This window comes from Pipistrellus kuhlii, unplaced genomic scaffold, assembly GCF_014108245.1.
Source record: "Pipistrellus kuhlii isolate mPipKuh1 unplaced genomic scaffold, mPipKuh1.p scaffold_m20_p_2, whole genome shotgun sequence".
Lineage (NCBI taxonomy): Eukaryota > Metazoa > Chordata > Mammalia > Chiroptera > Vespertilionidae > Pipistrellus > Pipistrellus kuhlii.
The window spans coordinates 8016179-8036505 of NW_023425515.1; the positions used below are offsets into that span (position 1 = coordinate 8016179).

The 20327-nt window shown below is 43.4% G+C and overlaps 1 protein-coding gene across 7 annotated transcripts in view; it reads left to right on the plus strand.

The window, feature by feature from the left end:
- Positions 1-1666: 1666 nt before the first annotated feature.
- LOC118724175 (amyloid beta precursor protein) overlaps positions 1667-20327 on the plus strand; it is a 213970-nt gene continuing 195309 nt past the window's right edge. For 2 of the 7 annotated variants that reach the window (XM_036447147.2, XM_036447149.2), the window contains exon 1: positions 1670-1950. In XM_036447147.2, coding sequence (XP_036303040.1) covers positions 1894-1950 — 57 coding nt within the window. In that variant the 5' untranslated portion in view covers positions 1670-1893. Of the gene's footprint in view, positions 1951-20327 lie in introns of all 7 variants that reach the window. The other 5 variants (XM_036447148.2, XM_036447150.2, XM_036447151.2 and 2 more) reach the window with 4 other exon arrangements.

Genomic DNA, 20327 nt, shown 5'->3' on the forward strand with positions numbered 1-20327 from the left:
TGGAAGGACGTCGGTCTGATTAGCATATTTTACCCTTTTTTATTATTACAAAAAACCTCGCTTCTATATATTTGAATTTCATGCTCAGTAGAAGTCCCTCACTCTTAAAAAAACGTTTCCTTCCTCCTAGGACTGGCTCCGAGGGCATGCAACCCACGCAGTCACACAGGGCCCTGCGCTCAGAAGAGCCCCATGGTGGTTTAACAATGTGTCCTCAACGGAAAGTTTTTAGTTTTGGAAAACATAAAGGGTCTGCCTTCCCATTTGGTACCAGACCCTGCAACATCTGTGGCGGGTCCTGCTCCCTCCCCCTCTTCAAACCATACTTCCCTTTGCATTCAGATGCCCTCAATTTGCTCAGACAATCCTGGGACAGTCAGGGAACAGTGGTGCTGGGTAAACGTGTTCCAGAAGCTACTGCGTTGTGCTGTCCCTGGGGATTTTCCCTGCAGTCCCAACTGCGTGTCCCTGACTAGCTGTCAGATTTGGGAGTTGCTCAGTCCCAGTTTCCTGACTTATGTAAGTGGGAGTCATAACAGCAAGGGCCTCGTGGGCTTTCTGTAGTAAGTCAATGACAAGGCATGTAGAGGAGTATTGCCTGATAACAGCTACTGGTTATTAAAAGTGATCCAGGGTCAGGACTGGAGGGGCGGGAGAGGCAAAGGGTTAGGGAAGCTGTCACCCACCCCCTGGCTGGGCCTTGGCTCTCACATACCGTCTCCCCTGGCCCCACTGTGGACCGAGGCTTGGTGACCAATGCTCCTTCAGGCCAAGGGGAGGGGATACAGCTGGACAATTCTAGACCATTCTAGACAGAATAAAGGCTAAGGGCAGAGTTCAAGGTCTGAAGTTCTTAGTTATGGGGTGGAATAAGAAGCATCGCTACAGACCCCTTTCCCTCTTAACCGTCATTGCATCCCCATGTCTGATGTATGTTCTATCCTACACTGACAAACAAACAAACAAAAAACCCTGCTGACCGGCCCCTTCTCTTAAAAGAAAAAAAAAATCCCGCAAAACAAAACAAGAAACCGCAACAAATAAACAACAAAAAATATGTTTAAACCTTTCTTTCAAGGGTAAGTAAATGGGTCGCCAGGGTCTTCGCTAGCCGGGCTTGCTCCTGGCTCCTTCGGTTCGTTCTAAAGAAATTCCAGGTTGCTTGTGGCTGCTTTTGACTGGGAGAAGAGGGGGGAAAAAAAAAAAGCTTCTGCACGCTCAACAAGAGAGGAAGATATTCCATTTCCTTTAAGCTTCTCTCGTTCCCCTTCTCTTTTCTAAACGCCTCCCCCACTTCCCCACACCGCGGCAAAAACCGATCTGCGGTCCAAAACGCACCCCAGCAGGAGCATCCATCCGTGCGGGGCCTGCGGGGCGGATGAGTCAAGCTCACGGGAGCGAGCAGGCAGCGATCCCGACTTCTCTGGAGCCCAGACGCCCTACATCTCACCTTCCCCTGGCCCCGCACTGCCCCTCTCCGGCCCCGGCCCCTCCCTCCTCCCGCTCCCGGGCCCAGGGGGCCGGCGGCCCGGGGTGGGGGGCGCGGGGTGCGGGCGGAGATGCGGGCGCTGCACCTGTGGGCGCCGGGGCGCGGGCCCCTCCCGGCCGGAGCGCGCAGCTCCCCGCGCCGCCGCTAAGGGTCGCTGTCGGGCGCCTGGCGGGCTGGGCCGGATCAGCTGACTCGCGGGGCTCTGAGCCCTGCAGCTCGGCTCCAGCCCCGTCAGTTTCCTCGGCGGCGGCAGCGGGAGAGACAGCGAGCGGGCACCCGGAGCAGCGCGATCGCAGGGCCCAGCGGACTCGGACGCGGCGGCACCGGCATTGGCACCGGCACAGCTAGGGCGCGGGGGCTCGCACTCGCTCAGCAGCGCACTCGGTGCCCGGCGCGGAGTCGCGATGCTGCCTCGCTTGGCACTGGTCCTCCTGGCCGCCTGGACGGCTCGGGCGCTGGAGGTGGGTGCCGCCCTTCGGGCTGGGGGGATGGGGCGACGGTGGGGAGCCGGTCCTCCCCAGATCTTTCATCCTGAGCAGCGTGGGGCAGTCTAAGGGGGACCCCTGTTCGGAACCCTCCGCGCCCAACGCCCCCGCTTGCGGCCGCGCTGCGCATCCTCGCCTCCCGCCCAGCGGGTCCCGGGGCGCACGCTCCATGCCGCCCGCGGAGAGGAGGGAGCGGGGCGCAGCGTCTGGCTGGCTCCCGGGGGCCCGCCGCTCGCTCAGGGGCGAGTCGGGGAGGCGATCGATCCTGAGCTCAGACCCTAACTCGGCCCCTGCTTCCCGGGACCCGGGAAGGCGAGAGACGTGCAGATGGAGCACACATGGGGTGAAACCGAAAACGCAGCGTCCCTGGATCGTCATCGCTGCCCTTCCCGTTCTCTCCGGGCCTGGGGAAGCGGAGACGGGACGGCTCGGGAAGCCGCCTCCCTCCCCCGCTTCCCTTTGCCTTTTCCGCCCGGGTTCCCCTTCGCAGCCCCGCCGCCCCGTCCCTGCCCGATCTCCTCTGCCTTCCTCTCCCCTGCTGCTCGCGGTGGCCTCCGAGGGCGACCCCCAGCAGGATCGGCACCCCCTTCTGCAGGCAAACTTTGCACATCGCTGCGTCCCCCTTTTGTGTTAAGTTCGGGAGACGGGAGGGGTCGGAGACCCACAGCCACCTCGCACCTTCCCCTTCCACTTCCCCTTCCCCTTCCCCTTCCAAGCCTGGGCGCCCTGGGCATTCGCTCGCACCTTCCTCCAGCTTCTCCCCGGAGAGGGAGCAGCTCCCCGGGAACAAAAGCCGCGGCATCCGCCCTTCGCCAGCCCGGGGCGCGGTGCACGGAGCCGCGTTGGTCTGTGCGCCCCCGAGGCTCCCGCCCGCCCGCCTCCCTGCCTGGCGCGGCGCGTGGTCCCGGCGGCCCGGTGGGGGCTGGGGCGCTGTGGGGGAGCCTTAGGGAGCCTGGGCTTCCCATCCCCCATCCCCTCGGTGACTTTTGCAAATTCCCTGCTGGGCTGGAAAGCCCTTGGGGAGGGGGGGATCGGCGGATTGCGGGGTGCGCTCTGCAAAGGGCAGTGGCGGGCGGTGCGGAGTCACGAGCTCCCCTCTCTCCAGGGCATCAAAGGAGGCGTTTGTCTGCTGCAGGCGCGGCCTCCCCCCTGGCAGCGCGGGGCCCTCCGGTGGAGGATGTTAGGGAGGGTCCCCCCGAGTCCCTTTTTCTTTTAGGGGTGCAGGTAAAAGGATTGCATGGAGTGAAGATTAAGACGGAGAAGATGGCGCCTCTGCAGTGCAGCAAAGAAAAGCGGTGTGGAGGCTGCAGCCTGGGAAATCCACCCACCGCTAGGTGTATGGCCAGGCCGCCCCATTCATCCAACTCGCCAGCCAGCAGCCAGCGCTGGGGCAAAAGGACTGTTTTTCTTTCCCTAAAGATGCTTGGAAGTTGTTAGTCCGACAGAGGGGAGGGGGGAAGAGGAGGTTGCATTTCCCACCGGTGGGTTCCCGTTCCGTATTTTACCGTTTTTTGCAACCTTCCCGCCCCAATACCCCGCTCCCCCTGCTCCTCCTGCTCCCCTACCTCGTGGTAATTTTCCAAGGAAGCTATTTCTGGACAAGTGTTTTTCTGTCATTTCACCGAGACTGTGCAGGCGATCACCTCATGGCACTGGCTTAGTCCCCGATGTGTGGGGTCATTGAACTTTCCCCCTTCTCTCTTCTACCTACAAGTGGCTCAGGAGCCCACTTAGTGCTAGTGAAGACAAATACGGTTTTCCATATTTAAAAAAAAAAAAAAAAAAAAAAAAGCATTCGATTAAGGGAACTCGTTTCTCCGATGACTTACATTTACTCCTGCAATTATTATTTTTTTTGGTTGTTTTACTACATATTAAAAACCACAAATGAAGTAATTCAAAGTCATATCTTAACCTTTATAGTTGAAGCTTTTGTAAAAAAAATATATTTAACTTTTCCGAGCAAGTATTTTTTTTTTCCTGTATAAAAAGAGGCAGCAAATATGATTTTTATTTATTTATTTATTTATTTATTTGGCCTTTTGAATGCTTCCTTTTTTTTTTTTTTTTTTGCTTTTGCTTTTGCTTTTTCTGCCATCATTTTGGACATTTTCAATGATAACCTCTTTCAAAGATTAGCCCATTTGAAGCTGTGGTGGAAGAGGGGGTAATTCACACTAATGGGGATTGAGGGGGACTTACCCAGCTGTATCCCTGCCCGCTGGGGAGATGTAATTATGGCTTGCCTGTCTTTGTGGGCGTGGAAAACAGGTCTTCTGTGGGGGTCCCTAAAAGAGAACCCAGCCAGGGTGGCGATAATGGAGCTCAGCTCTTGGTGGGAGCATTAGTACAGTGGCTGATGCTTTTGCTTGGCGTAGCCATAGAGGATGAGTTTCAAAAGCCCAGACATTTATTTACTTATTTCCTTAAACTTGCTACTCCCTAAAGTTGTATTTTCCTATGTCGGGGGAGTTTAACCTAATCACAATTATCTGCTTTGAAAGTGATGCTAATTTGTAGACTATAGAGAGCTATCCATATTACGTACTGCCCTGACAGCAGACACCTGCACACGGAATAGTGAAGCCAAGATTTGATGGTGATCTGTTAGGAGTTTCCTGCTAATCCGTGGTCACCAGCAGGGCACAAAAGCTTCTCTCTGGTCACCCTTAACCAGCAGAGGCGCCCAATGGCAGCTGTGACGCTACTAGTCCTCCAGAGAGACTGGCCACCCCTGGTTCTGCCTGAGGAAATGAAAAGGAGCATGCAACTCAAATGATCACAAGGTTAAATAGGAATAGCCAATTGGAGAAAAGAAAGAAAAAGAAAAACAACATGGTCCATTGCATCCTGGTTTGAAGGAAATGAGGTTAGGTCTATGGCTAAGGCTTTCTCCCTGTGGCTGGAGGATCGCCTATGTTATGTTACTGTGTGTGGCTTGTGAGAGAGATTTCTTTACAGATATTTGTGTGAAGGTGAATGTTGCCAGTCATTCTAGAAATAGTTGTATCTATTACGTGCCTTTTATGTGACCGATAAACTGTAGTTGAAGAAGTGTGATCAAATTCAGTGGAAATGTGCATCCTATTTGTGCAAATCTGACTTAGGTGGGGACAAGTATTTACCTTAAGAGACTTGCAAAGCACCTAGCATTAATATATTCTTTGATCTCTGCATCAGGATACCAGTTTTGGAATGCAGAGATTCACCTTATCAGTGTTTTAGTTGTGAAGCCCCAGGATGTAAGGTTTAGTTTGTACATACCTCAGTACTTCCCACCCTCACTCCAGCCTCCAAGAAGTTTGTAGAGTAAATAAGACAGGCACATGATTATAAAAGAAAATAGAAAGTGTTAAGTACCATGAGGAAAGTACAGATTAAGTGGGGCTCTGAGTGAAAGTGTTACCTAAATATGTATATTTATAGAATAAAGCAATAGGATGAGATAATCCTGGAGAATTTCCTAGTAGTTCATCTTCAGCCAGGTTTGTATGTGCGTCTGGGGAATGGAAGTGAGGTCATTTTACAGTATTTGTTTACATCCCTCTCTCTGCCTTTCTCCTCCCAGACAACACATACACTCACACACAGATACACACACACACACATACATTCACACACAAATACACACACACACACACACACAGTTCCACTCACACACACATACCCTCACACACATAACACTCAACTCATACATACATAATCACATTCACACACACATACACACACACTCACACTCACACACATATATTCACACACATACTCACACACACATAGTCACACACACATAATCACACACACACACATAGTCACATTCACCTGGAAGTGTGAGGCTGGCCTTTGTAATCTTCTTTCTTTTCCCTGTGCCTGGTTTAGAGCCAGCCAGGCGAAGATGAGGCTCTTTAAAAACAAACCAACTAACTAACAAAATACATACATATATATATATTTTTTTTTTTTTTAATTGATTTCAGAGAGGAAGGGAGAGGGAGAGAGATTGATTGGCTGCCTCCTGCATGCCCTCCACTGGGGACCAAGCCTGCAACCCTGGGCATGTGCCCCTGATCGGAATCAAACCCAGGACCCTTCAGTCCGCAGGCTGATGCTCTCTCCACTGAGCCAAACTGGCTAGGGCAGATGAGGCTCTGAACAATGAAAGATGAGCAGGTGTGGAGAGTGATTTCATTGTCTTTGCCTACCCATTAGTGGGAACATTTTTATTTATTCTCTTTTTGAGCCAAGTCCTGTCCTGCAGCTTGGAAGATACTGCGATGAACAAAGCAGTCTTTTCCTTCACGAAGCTTCCAGTCAGACCAGACAGAAATCATTCTACTCTAAATGCGTGCTCATGAGCATGACAGATGCTGAGACGGAGAGAAAAGGCCCAGGGAACATTCTGGAGAGGAGTGGGGAATTGAGGGTCGAAGGTGAGGGGCGCAAGCAGGATCTGAGAGCTCTGTGTCTGCAGCATTGACTCAGGGAGGGCATGGCAGAAAACGGGGCTCACTGGGCAGCAAGGAGGAAGGTGGAGAAAATGCATTTTCATTTGTTTTTTGGGGTTTGTGGGTGGTTTTTCTACCTCTCTGCGTCTTACTTAGCTGTGAAAAGGTTTCCTTCTCACAGTGGGGTCCCAGATGCAAATGTGTAGCTTGGGGTTGATGCTAAACCCCATCTTCTGCAAACCCTTGGGAATGCTGTCACCCTGGGTGGTCCAGCCAATGCACAGATACACCCTCCTGAGAGGCTGGGGGAGGGGGGGGCGGGGGCCAGGTGGAGGAAGCCAAGAGCTAAGGTGAAGGAATGCACACCCCCTGAGCAAGTAGCAAGTTTAAGAAATACAATGTCTATTGCTTAACATTTTTGCTGTAGAAAGAAAAGCAGACAAGACCTAAACCTTGCAGCTGAATCTGCAGGAGGAACATGTTATGTAACTATTTCTTAAGCTCTCCCAGTTTAACATGGATAGCTTAGGAAATAACCACTTTGGTGAGGACAGTGTGTTTTCCTTTAAAAGAAATAGCCAGTGAATTTTCCTCTTGAGGTTAATTCTGATGAATAGATAGGCTTTACTGGTACCTGTTTAAATGTAGAATTCCACCAAAAAAAAACCAAAAAAAAAACAACAACTACAGAAACTGGATTATCATGACCACTGTAGAATGAAAGCAAATTCATTTTTTTTTTTTTTAAAGTCTGGACATGTTCATCAGTTATAGTTTTATGAAAATGTTTGTGCTCGGCAGATACAGAGGACTCAGGTTCGCCTGTGTGAAATCTTAGCTTTACAAAAGGAAGCTAAGAGGGCATTTTATTTAGATTTCGTTTGTGTGGCTACATTTTTTTTTTTTTAATAAAAAACATGCAATACAGATTTAGCCTGAACTTTGCTAGGATTACAGTGTTTTCTGAAGGAAGGCGGTGGTTGGAATGGGGAAGATGAGAGGTTTCCGCAAGCCCGGGTCTGTGGAAAGCGTGGGATTGCTCCCACGTTCGTCATGTTGATTTCATGGCCAGTGAGATGGCTGAGTGTGCGGTTCTCACACGTTCAGGGAAGAGAGTGTGTCCACACTGACCAAGCCCCTGGACTGGAGCAGGATTGCTTTGGATCTTGGCCTCTGTGCCTTTTGAGCTGTTGATGGTAGGCTAGCACTGTGCCTCAGTTTTTCCCCCCTGTAAAATGGGTATAATAATGCTTATGATTGTTGAGGATAATTGAGTTAGTACATATGTAAACTACTTGAAATAGGATGTGAATTGGTCTATATGTAACATGATGGCATCTAGTGAGCACTGTGTGTTGGTTATTACATTATAACGATGGTGATGTAAAATGGATATATTTAAGTTTCACACATAGTTGGAAGTTTAAAAAGACCTACATGATTTTTCTCTTATTGAGCAGTGCATTTAACAACCAGCTGAGACTATTACAGGAAATTGGCAGTTGGTACTCTTTAAGTACAAATGAATTTGATTTAAATTAAAAAGTGACATACCACAGCCCTTGTTGGTTTTCACAAGTGGTTAGAGTGTCAGCCTAGAGACTGAAGGGTCTCAGGTTCGATTCCGGTCAAGGGCACATACCTCAGTTGCAGGCTTGATCTCCAGCCCTGGTTGGGGCATGTGCAGGAGGCGACAATATGTGTGTCTTTCTCACATACACGTTTCTCTGTCACATAGATGTTTCTCTCTGTCTCTCCCCTTCCCTTCCCCCGCTGTCTTAAAAAATGAATGGAAAAAATATTCTCCTCGGGTAAGAATTAACAAAAAAAACAAATAGCTGAAACTAGAGAATAAATAAACAGAAAGACACACCACAGATAAAATTTTTAGAGTACATGTAAAATTTTAAGTCCTTATGTATATTTTATGTCAGTTGACTTTTTGTAATACATGAGAGTAATTCGTGCTCACTGTAAAATTTTAACTGCACATCAGTGTGGAAAAAGCATCGAGTTTTTACACAAATGGAAAAGACCCATTTTAAATGTGTGCATACCGGCAACTTGTCTTAATATTTCTGGCTCCATTATTAACTGAGAGCTATTAGCTGACTGTCAGCTGTGAGCAAGGAACTATGAACAAAAGCATGGTTTAGTTTTCAGCAAAATCTTTTCCAGAAAAGTGAATAAACAAGTTTTGTCAATCTGGGCAAAAGTGGAAGATTCCCTGTGCCAGCAAAATAATTCTGGTCTTGGCATGGAAGTTTGAAACGATCTGCCCGAGAGGAGGAGGAACCCAGAAAGCAGCCTGCTGGAGAACCCAGCATTTCTGTAAGAAATCCCTTTTTCAAATGAAAGAAAGGCTGCCATCAGTCAGATGATGGCTAGCACGTCTTTCAAACGTTATAGTGAAATCAGCATACTTTTGCTCATTATGAAAGAAGAGATTTTCAATCTCCATGTCAAAATTAGGCCTAGGCTATTGGGAAGGACAGGAAATTGGTAATTAAAATAGGCGACACATTGAAGAATTAATAAGCAGAGTCCCAAGGAATCTATGTGGGCTTTTGTTACACCAGTGATCCTTGTCCTGCTCAACCAAAGCAAGTGGGTTCCAGTGGAGGCTGTCATTATGGCCTCCATGTTTGGAATGAACATCCTGCCCAGAGCAGATACGGGGAGGAATGAATGAAATGGTATTACAACCAAACATATATGGGTCATTGAGCAGAGATAAGGAAAACATAAGATAAGCATGTCAGAAAAGGGAAAAGAACAGTAAGCCTGTTTTGTAGATGAACAAAATCTAGAATTCTGAAGGTCTGGTGGACCCCACACAGCATGTATGTTCTTCATTTCCACGTGGTCTTTATCTTCTTATTTTTTTCTTCCCAAGTTCAGATGAGTTTCAGCTGAGACATTTGATTGAGTGATAAAAGTTTTTTTTTTACGTGATTTATTTTGTTGATGTGAGATAGTTCTTTGCCTAATTCTCTTCCTTACAGAATTCTGGAAATGTGCCCTATGCTCTCAATTCACATCCAAGAAACCCACATCTTCATTGAAGAATGTAAAGTCTTCTAGAAACTGATGACTCCCTTTTCATCCTTTAAGGAACCTTATGGGCATGCGTGATCTGCTCTATTAAGAAGAGCCATTTGTGTTAAGTGAAGAAATGTACTATTACTCTTGTTGCTTTGTTAAACGTCTAAGCTTTCATGACTGTAATGTAGTTTGACTCTGTGGAGACATTTCACTGGAAGGAAAACAAGAGGCTTAATCCCACCCATGAGCTAGATTGGTGCACTTTAGTCCTGAACACTTATCCTCAGTTACCACAAACTCACTTGTTTAGTTTTTCATCACTGCCCATGCTTAGTTACAATAAAATTAATGAGGAAACATTATTTTTATTTTTAAGTAAAAATAAAATAGTATTGAGACTTCATCCCGAAGACTTTTTTTTTTTTAATATCTGTTTTTCCTATTGGGTTAATTTTCCAAAGCATAGTTATTGTTTTTGTAAGTAACCACTCAGTTATTTTGTAATGGAATTAATAGGCTCGTATAATAAAAATAGATGTGCACTATTTCTTAACCGTGTTTATTGATTATTCAACTTTCAAAAATAATCTGCATTTACTTTGAAGGTTGAGCCTTTTAAAACTGATGTAATTCTTTTTTAAATCTGAGTCTAACTTTCCAGAGACTAACATTAAAACCTATCATATGAAAAGTAGTCCTTGAGAGCAAATATTCCCAATATTGATGCTCTTCATTCCTTACTATGTTTTGTTTAAATCAAATATACGATTTTTCCATGGTAGTATATTGTTTTAAAGATAGAAGTGATTTCACTTAAGAAGCTGCCATAAAAACTTACAAATATGCAGACAAATCACTCTAAGAATAATTTATTCGCAGATACTTATTAAATGAATTAGCAATTAAAAATGAAAAATCGAGTTTCTATAGATAAATTGCTCAGAAAAACCTAGATTTTTATGGGCACACCCAGTAAAGGAAATTGACTCCTTCATTTTACAAATATATTATCTAAGGCTCCCTGCTCTATGGGAGCTTACAATATAGTAAGGGGCAGAACAAATAAAGAGGAAGCAGTGGGGGACTTGGAAAATAGTAAGTTGGGTAAGGGGTATGCTCTGTGGAGGTTGGTTAGGATATTTTATGTGGAAAGGTCTCGGATCTGGTCGCCACCCAAATGTAAACTTAGAGACCTAGGAGAAGAGAACTGTATATTAGCGGGGGACTTTGGACTGCTTAAGTATTAAAAACAAAAATGATGAGCAAGAGAAGTTAATATTGATTGCGATCACAAACTGTTTCCCCTAATTTGTTTTATCGCTTACCACAAGGCCTTCCATTCACTAAATTTTTTATGAAGTGTTTTCAGGGAGTGCTCTAGCCATTTTACATTGTGGTGAAAAATAATTATATGCTTCACTCTTGAAAGTTGAGTTCACTTCTCTTAAATAAGATTTGTTTCTCAGCCTTTCTTCTAGGACATTTTACTGGGGAAAGGTTTCATAAATGCTGTCAATAACTTAATAATGACCAGTCATGGGCTGCAACTCTTTATCTCAGAAGTTGGTCGAGCAAAGAAATGCCTCATTCTTGAAATATGTCAATCCTCTAATTTAGGGGTGTCGAACTCAATCAGAGAAGGGGCCAAAATCTAAAATCCAGCCTAAATCGCGGGCTGAATGGTTTACTGAACAGTCATAAACTGTCATTGTGATGGAAATGCAGCGGAGTGCAGTGATGACAGCGCGAGGCGGGCCACATTGCAAGGCCTGGCGGGACGGATTTGGCCCGCGGGCCTTGTGTTTGACACATGTGCTCTAATTGATTGAGACACTTTCAGTTGAGGGTTCCAAGAAATAATTTTGTTTGAGTAAGTTGTGGAAAGTGGATTTGATAGAGAAAATGCTGTGTGTTGGACTCAAACCGAATGGTCATTATAATGACCATTTCTTTGCTATTGTCACTTATTTTTTTTATTTTTTTTTTTTGCCATTTTTACAGTTCATACTTACCTTTTACTTTAGAGTCAACCAGGATCAAAATTGGCCCTTTAAGAAGAAAATGGGAATTTTGTTACTTCCATTTTCTAAAAAAATTGTACTTTTCAAGTTCAAAGGCTTGCTATATGCTATTAACTTGGCAGGCATTGAAACTCTAATCGAGGTCATTATGCTTAGCCTTGTATCTTCCTAGTGTTTTCTCAGGCTTGTTTTTGATGTTTTGCTTTGTGTCAAATCCTCTTACACCACAAAATCCAGACAATTTAAATCCAATAAAAACTAAGTCAGTTTTAAAAATCCTATAGTTGTTGGCTAACGGATAGCGCGTTGAATGTGAAGGCCGATCACATGTTGCCATTAGTTTGAGGAATTGCCAAGGGCTCTTCTCTCAAGAGTACATTTGCCACAAAACTGCAGTTTGGGGATAGCTGCATACTTGATCAGTCAAGTATGGGAGCAGGGAGTCCTCTGAGGGCCCCCATGTGGCTCGATGGCTACAACGAAGTGGAAGCAAAGGCTGCTGGACAGAGATGTCACGTCGACAGTGCATGTCCCGGGAATGAGCCATTTATCAGCGTGGCCACTGGAGACATCCAGGACAAAGATAGTGAGTTTGGTGGCAGGGAGAGCATACTTAAGATAAGATGCAGACCTATCTCGTTCTCAGGCAGTTCCTTTCCTTGACTATATTTGTCATTTGACCATGTCACTTCACTTTTGTGAGCTGGGACCAAAGGTCACATTTGTGCCATTGCAGATTTCCTGTATCCTGTAGTCAGGACACAGATGGGAAGGAAGTATTGTTTTTGTTTTTGTTTTGTTTGTGTTTTTTGTTTGTTGTTGTTGTTTTGCCAATGCAAAACTAAACTACATACATGTTATCATTTTCAAAACTTGAATGTCAAGAGCAAAACTCTGGCCATTAAGTAATAAGAAACAATGTTAAAGCAAAACAACAAAATCAAAACTATGGACATGTTAACATTTTTAGCTACTAAGTGAAAGAAAGTCTCTTTTGCTGCTGGTGTATGTTTACTCAGAGTCCTTGGACTTGGCTGCGCAAGACTTGGAAGTATTGTTTTTGTTTGGAGTATTTCTTGTGTGTATGTTATTAGTTGTAGTTACTGATTTCATAAATAGCCAATAAAGCATTGAAGGTGGGGGGGAATGTTAGTGTTAAGTTGTGTGTTTTTTTTCCTGCAGAAAAAAAGGCACTGGTTGAAAACAGCATTCTCAGGGTTTCTTACAATGAATTCATTTATTTATACTTTAAAAAAAATCTGACTCATGACCTCGTTGCTTGTTTGCTCATTCATTTCAGAGTGGGACACATAAACATGAACCCAAGCCCATAGATTGATGTATTCTGACAGCAGACGAGGGGAATGTTTAGGGAAGGATGTTTAATTGGATGTTTGAATTAAGCGTTTCTCTGTTGTGTCTCTACTCCAAGATTTGTCAGGGCCCTTGTGATTGACTTTCTGTGATACTGACACTGTTTCAGAGTTGTGGGTTTTTAAGGAAGTTTATCTGGGTAACATTGGTCAATAATATTCTATGGATTTCAGGTATACAACTTTAAAATGCAACCTCTGCATACTCCATTGTGTGCGGTGTATTATTATTAACTTATCTCGTTGTATTTTTCTCCCCCTTATCTTAAATTTTTAAAAACCTCACTGGATGCTTTCTGTGTTTCCGTTACAGGAGCCCTGGTATGTAGGTAGGGCTGTGAGTGAATGGAGAAGTAACGCAGTTTTGTGCCTTGAAGGATTTTGTAGATTGATGAGGAGAAAAAGAGATGCAGAAATAATTAGGAACAGTGTGCCAAAGGCTACAATGGAAGAATGTACAAGACTTCATAGAGAACGCAGGCAGCCAAAGATGGCAGCCTCTGGTTTCCAAGGATGCGTGGAGGTCAACTGGGGCATGGTAGGGCTTCCAGACAGAAGGAACAGTGAGACTATAGAGATTCAAAATGGGAAGCGATGAAAATGTGGGTGGCAGAGGTGGGATGGACTGTGGGGGACTCAGAGCTTTGAATGTCTTGATGAGTTTGGGTTTCATTTTCTCAGCAATGGCGTACTAGTAAGTGTTCCCACCGTGGGGGGTAGCCATTGATGACAGTGGTTCAGGCAGTTAGGTGTAGGAGCCTTTGGAGAGGTTCTCAAGGCCTCCTCAAACTCTCTAGCAGGATGGAACTATGTAGCTGCAAGGGAGGCTGGTACAGGTGGTCGATTAGCTGGGAACATTGCCACCAGAACTACATTCCAGGTTCTCTTCTGAAGGATAAAGGAGAGGGGAGATGTTAGGTGACCGATGGCATTCTGGGATGTAGAGGAAAATCTGTAGATTAATAACCATTTAAACCAAACTAAGGGAAGGATTCCTTATGAGTAATTACAGTAGGTTTTTGGGATTTGCCCACTTCTTTGCTACCTAGGCATGTAGGAAGCACATATTTGGAAATAAGTGGAGGAAGAGATGAGGAATGCTGTTGTATTTTTATGCCAGGAACACCCAAGAGCTGAGCTTTTACACTGTTCAATTGTGCCCAAGATGGTTTAGACTTGTGTTTCTGGGAAATGTTTCTAATTGGAATAATGCAAACAGGGATAATTGAATGATGCAAACAGGGATAATTCTACCGGCTCTGCTAGTGTCAATTTGTTCTCGCTGCTAGCAAACTAGCACTGATTTGATCTCGAGACATCCCTAAAACAACTTTGTTGTGCTTGCTCTTTGAAAGGGATAGCGGGAAAACAAGTTCTGAGCTTTTTAGAAAAGCATGAAACTGAGAACCTCTTGTGAGCTAGATTTGCCTCCATATTCAACTTCATTTCTGGTGCTACACAACCTTTCAGATCTGTTCATGCACACCTGTTATTAAAACAGAAAGGAAAAGAGATGTGGAAAAGAGGGACATGGTTCTTAATAGATTTGCATCAGTAAAAATGGGGCTGCCACTTTAAAATACATTAGTTGCCTATTTTCTTATTCATTTCATTTATTCTAGAAATGGTCAAATGAAGATATTTACCAGAAAGTATGTGATGAAATAAAGGTGTGGGGAAAAACTACAGTCTTGAGCAGGTTTGACAGAATCATCAATGTTAGAGAGTGTAGTATCTAAAGACTTATTTATGATATGTCCCAATAGTTTGACATATTGCACATGATTCTATAAAAAAGGGGATGTCTGAAATACCATGGGTCCTCAAAAACTGCTTTTGGTTTTATTTTCTAAATATTTCTTTTTGAACCCTTTGTTCTAAGAGTAATCGAAAGTTTAGTTTAAGTTTGATCATGTTAAATCTTGGCATTTCTTTTTTGTTTTGCAGTTTCTAACAAGAAAACATTTTATCTTTTCACTTTTAAATACTGCCTTCAGAAAAAACAGATGGCAGTTTGTATCTGGAACAGTTGTTGATAATAATGAGGAAAAGTAGCCAATATTTGTTTGAATGTATATTTCTCTTCTATTACCTTGGTCATATTTTAAAATTATATTTTTTTCTCCCATAAAAAAAGGAGGTAATTACATCATGTGAGTTTGAAAATTTTAAAAATTATATTAAGTAGAACTTGAAAATATAAGAAAATTGTATTCTTTAATTTCTGCATAATTTTCTAATGGTCATATAATTTTTTAAAAATATTTTTTAATTGATATTTTACAGAGAGGAAGAGAGAGAGAGATAGAGAGCTAGAAACGTCGATGAGAGAGAAAGATCGACCAGCTGCCTCTTGCATACCCCCTACCGGGATGTGCATGCAACCAATGTACATGCCCTTGACCGGAATCCAACCTGGGACCCTTCAGTCCGCAGACCGACGCTGTATCCACTGAGCCAAACCGGTTTCGGCTAATGGTCATATAATTTATATAATTTGATAAACTCTTAGAAAAATTTCTCCTGAAAGATTATATTTTAGTCTGAATTCAGTTGTGCTTTTATATATATGGAAATATTTGACATAATAACTTGACCATAATTTAAGACCAATTTGAAATAGGGGTACCTTTCATTGCCTCTAGATTGCAGAGTTAGCTTGCTTTACTGACTTTGGTAGCTGATTTCACAGGATATTATGTAAGAACACCTAATTGAAAAAGTTGGCAGCCCAAGAATATGTTCAGAGAAGAATACTCTCAACTTACCTGAATCTTATGAATATTTTACTGGCTGCGTTCAGTCTGTCATGTTTTTAAGAGCACAGGCTCTTTAGAAACCCTCTGCTTCTCTGACCATTTAAGGCACATTAAATAAATTGATACAGATTGTAATAATTAGTGGAAACGTTTTTAATTAGATACCAGAGAAATATGGCCCATTGTAGTTGTTCCTATTAAATTCAAAAGGGAGTTAAAAAAAAAAAAAGATTATAATCATCTTTATGAAGTTATTATTTTAATTATGTTTTCAATTTAAAGGATAACTGGATACAAATGCCTGTGTAAAATCATATCCATTTAGGATTATGCTTAACGCCTATAGTTGATAATTAAGATTTAGCCCTAGAGTAAATGAAGTCATGTTGATAATTTGAAGGCCCAATCCTATTTCCTATTTAGCTGGTGACTAAAATAAGAGAACGAAAGCATGGCTTTAAAACAGTAATTTGTTAGTGTTTTATAGAAATGCATAGAGGCCGAGACCGGTTTGGCTCAGTGGATAGAGCGTCGGCCTGCGGACTGAAAGGTCCCGGGTTCGATTCCGGGCAAGGGCATGTACCTCGGTTGCGGGCACGTCCCCAGTGGGGGCTGTGCAAGAGGCAGCTGATCGATGATTCTCTCTCATCGATGTTTCTAACTCTCTATCCCTCTCTCTTCCTCTCTGTGAAAAATCAATAAAATATATATTAACAAAAACAAAACAAAGAAACTCTTTAAAAAATGCATAAAGGTCTGGTGCATGAAATTTGTGCACTTGGTGGGAGTCTCTCAGCCCAGCCTGTACCCTCTTGCAGCAAAGGTGGGGCTTCTGCTACTTCCAGGGTACAGCTCCTGCATGAGCATCTTCCCCCAGTGGTCAGTGCACATCATAACGACTGGTCGTTCCACTGTTTGATCGATTTGTATATTAGCCTTTTATTATATAGGATTATTATATAGGATAAGCTCTAAGCCTAATGGTGGAGAGCCAGAGAACGGCCGTGTTCCATTCAGATGGGGTCATTTCTCATTTCAGAATTCCTTTGGGCTTTAGTGAAATGCTCAGGCCTGAATCTAAAACAATGCAGTCCAATAAAAGTAAAATGGAACCAAAATGTCATGTAAAATTTTCTAAGTAGCCACGTAAAAGAGGAAAAAAAAAATAGGGTAAATTAGTTTAATGGTTTATTGTATCCAGGAACACTTTTATTTATTTTTTTGTCATTTTATGTCCTCAAAATTTTACCTGTAGAGAATATTTTAATTCAGACCAGCCACATTCCAAGTACCCATGTGTCTAGTGGCTGCCATATTGGACAGTGTGGCTGTGGAAGGAGCACCTCAACCTACTACAGTGTAGGGAAAGAATCAGGTTTTGGAGAAGGTAGTGGTGATAAGACCTTCGAAGCCCTCATTTTACAGATGAAGGAACTGGCATCTGGAGACACTGCCTTGCCCAGTATCACTTGAATATTAAGGGTCAAAGCCCAGTCCCTGTCCTCTGACTTCCAGTCTCTTTCTTCATCTCCCTGATTCTTTCTTCTTCTGTTCCATGCTGCTGTGTTGTCCATATCTGTATGTGTTCATGTTAAGTGATTGCTCTCAGCTAAGTACTGAGCTAGGAGCCTTAAAACCTGGCCCACTGCAGAAGGCATGACTTGATCTGGCTGGGTCAGTAAAATTACCAATCTCTGTGGAGGTGTTACAGAAAACCGGAGAAGAACCAAGCGATACTTAGAGAGATGGAGTTACATTTTTTACACGCAGGTCCAGAGGAAAATATCTCTCAATTTCTGGGCCCCAACATGGAGGAAATTTCCCTATTTATATGTTTTTACCTTCTTTGTCTTTCACATATGGGGTGTTTCCGGCCCCCTTTGCAAGTTCTTAAAGAGCCCTTATGTGCTGGGGCCTTGAGAACTCAACCAAAGGCTTGGCCTGGTGCCAGTACTGATAACTTCATCCGGGGAATATTCAATGGCCTCTCTGAAGTGGGAGTAGTCTTATTTTCCTTATTATTTAGGCAAACAAGCATTTACAGAAGCCAGATAGCAGGGTTAACCTTTCAAACAACAGTTTTTATATAAGATGGATGCTTCAGAGGAGGAATGGGTGACGTTGGCTCCAGTGATCAGTGTGTTGCTGTTGGATTGGGGGCACCCTTTTAGGACGCAGGGTATGTGACTCTGAGCACAGGTTGAGATGTCAGCTGCCCACTGAGAGGAAAGATCAACAGGGCGGTACATTTTGTTGTCTGTTCCTGGAAACACTGGAGTTAAGCTTTCTTTTTTTTCTTTCTTTTTTTCATTGTGTGGATGGCTGCTCGAGTGTGTCCATAGTGCTTGCCCAATTACACTTGAAGTATGATACTTTTGACAGCGTAAGTCCAGTGCACCCCCGGCGTGTTATCCTCAGAATGCAGGCAAACGTGGAAAACGCCCTCCTTCCTCATGGCGTAGTGGGTTGGAAAACAGCTCCCACGATCACTGCTGCTGCAAAGTACAATATTTGTTTTACACCGTGAACATGCATGGAGGGCGAACGTTTAGAATTGGGAGCTGTTTTCTGGTTCATTCCTAACATATTTATCAGTCCTGATGCTGTAGATCATGTGAGAGTGTATTGAAGGGAGTGTGAGCTGATTCATGTGACTTGGGTTTAGTCATGTTAGATTTAGTGTTGAACCTGACAGTTTTTCAATTTGAACCTTAGGGCTTCTCATCTGTGGCTTGGCTTCATCCGCAGAGGCACTACAGATCGTTAAGTTAAAGCACGTGCTGTGTTTTCTTCATATTCTATGATGGGAGGAATTGCATTTTGCAGATGCTGACACATGGGACAATGCTTAGAGGATTCACAGCTTGCAGGAATGAGTTAAAAGTACAGGGAATTTATACTTTAAAAATTGTCTTTGGCCAAAACCGGTTTGGCTCAGTGGATAGAGCGTCAGCCTGTGGACTGAAGGGTCCCGGGTTCGATTCCGGTCAAAGGCATGTACCTTGGTTGCGGACACATCTCCGGTGGGGGGTGTGCAGGAGGCAGCTGATCGATCATTCTCATCGATGTTTCTGACTCTCTATCCCTCTCTCTCTGTAAAAAAATCAATAAAATATATTTAGAAAAATAAAAAAGAAGTAAATGACTTAAAAAAAAATTGTCTTTGAACTTAAAAAAATCCACCTTAACTTTTTAGCAGTTTTATTTATATTTTTCATATTAACTATAATCAAGAGGAACAAGTTTATAGCTTGAAAATGTTTAGAGGGGTGTCATTTTTAAAATTATATTTAAGTAGATATTTTGAATTATAAAAATTATTACAAATGCATTGGAGGTAGCTTATAAAAACATGCATAATCTTACCACCCATGAATGTCCATTTTGTTTCCGTTTCATTTTAGATCCTGCATTTTATTTCTCATGCCATTATAAGCTCTTTGTAAATACAATGTTTAGTGGATGTGTGAATCTGTTTAGGCCAGCGGGGGCTAAATACTTATAGATGTGTGCCTTTTTGTGTGTGGCATTTCCAACCCAGAGTTAGGCTGGAAATGGCGATGTAGGGAAGGATTGCAGCCAAATACTTGTTGATATTTTTAGTATTTATTCAGTGATCTAAATTACTGCTCTTGAGAACTGTTTAGCACGTGGTCCTCCAACTGTAATTCAGAGAAAAGGAGATGAACATAAACCATGGAGATAAAGAAATAAGGAAAACCTAACTTAGTAACTCAGTCTCTTGTTAATAATTCTGTGGTTGGTTGTGTAGGAAAAGTTTGATTGATTATAAGAAGTGTTAGATTTATAGGCAAACACAGCCAGGGCTTGAATGGAGACATCAGTGAAACTGTGATTTTAGTTGACTAGAGCCATTCAACGGGAGCATTAGTTGGGTAACATGATTCCACGGATGTAAATAAAGGGTCCCCCTCCTTCTTTCCCCACTGTTGCTCTTGAATTTCTGTGATTAAAAAGTAAGTCAGGCCGAAACCAGTTTGGCTCAGTGGTAGAGTGTCGGTCTGCAGACTCAAAGGTCCCAGGTTTGATTCCGGTCAAGGGCATGTACATTGGTTGCGGGCATATCCCTGGTAGGGGGTGTGCGAGAGGCAACTGGTTGATGTTTCTCTCTCATCAACGTTTCTAGCTCTCTATCCCTCTCTCCTCCTCTCTGTAAAAAATCAATAAAAAAAATATATATATATATATATATATATATATATATATATATATATATAAAAAGTAAGTCAGAAACATGTATTCTATGATGTTCCCAAAGGAAAGAAATCTTTAGCCACAAAAAAAGCACTAGGTTTGTCTTTAAGTTTAACAATTGTGCTGAGATGTCAGTTTCACTGGACCCTTTGTAGGGTTGTGGAGCCCGTTCAGACAGACTCATGTAATTTTTTATTTATATTATTGCATTTTCTATTATAGGTTTTTGGAGCAAAGATGATGTTGCTTATTTTTTCTTCACTTATCCTACATAATAAAAGGCTAATATGCAAATCACCGAATTGTGGAATGACTGGTCACTATGATGCACACTGACCACCAGGGGGCAGGTACACAATGCAGGAGCTGCCCCCTGGTGGTCAGTGTGCTCTCACAGAAGCTGGGCTCATGGCTGGAGAGCACAGTGGCAGTGGTGGGAGCCTCTCCCGCCTCCATGGCAATGCTAAGGAAGTCCGACTGATGGCTTAGGCCCACTAA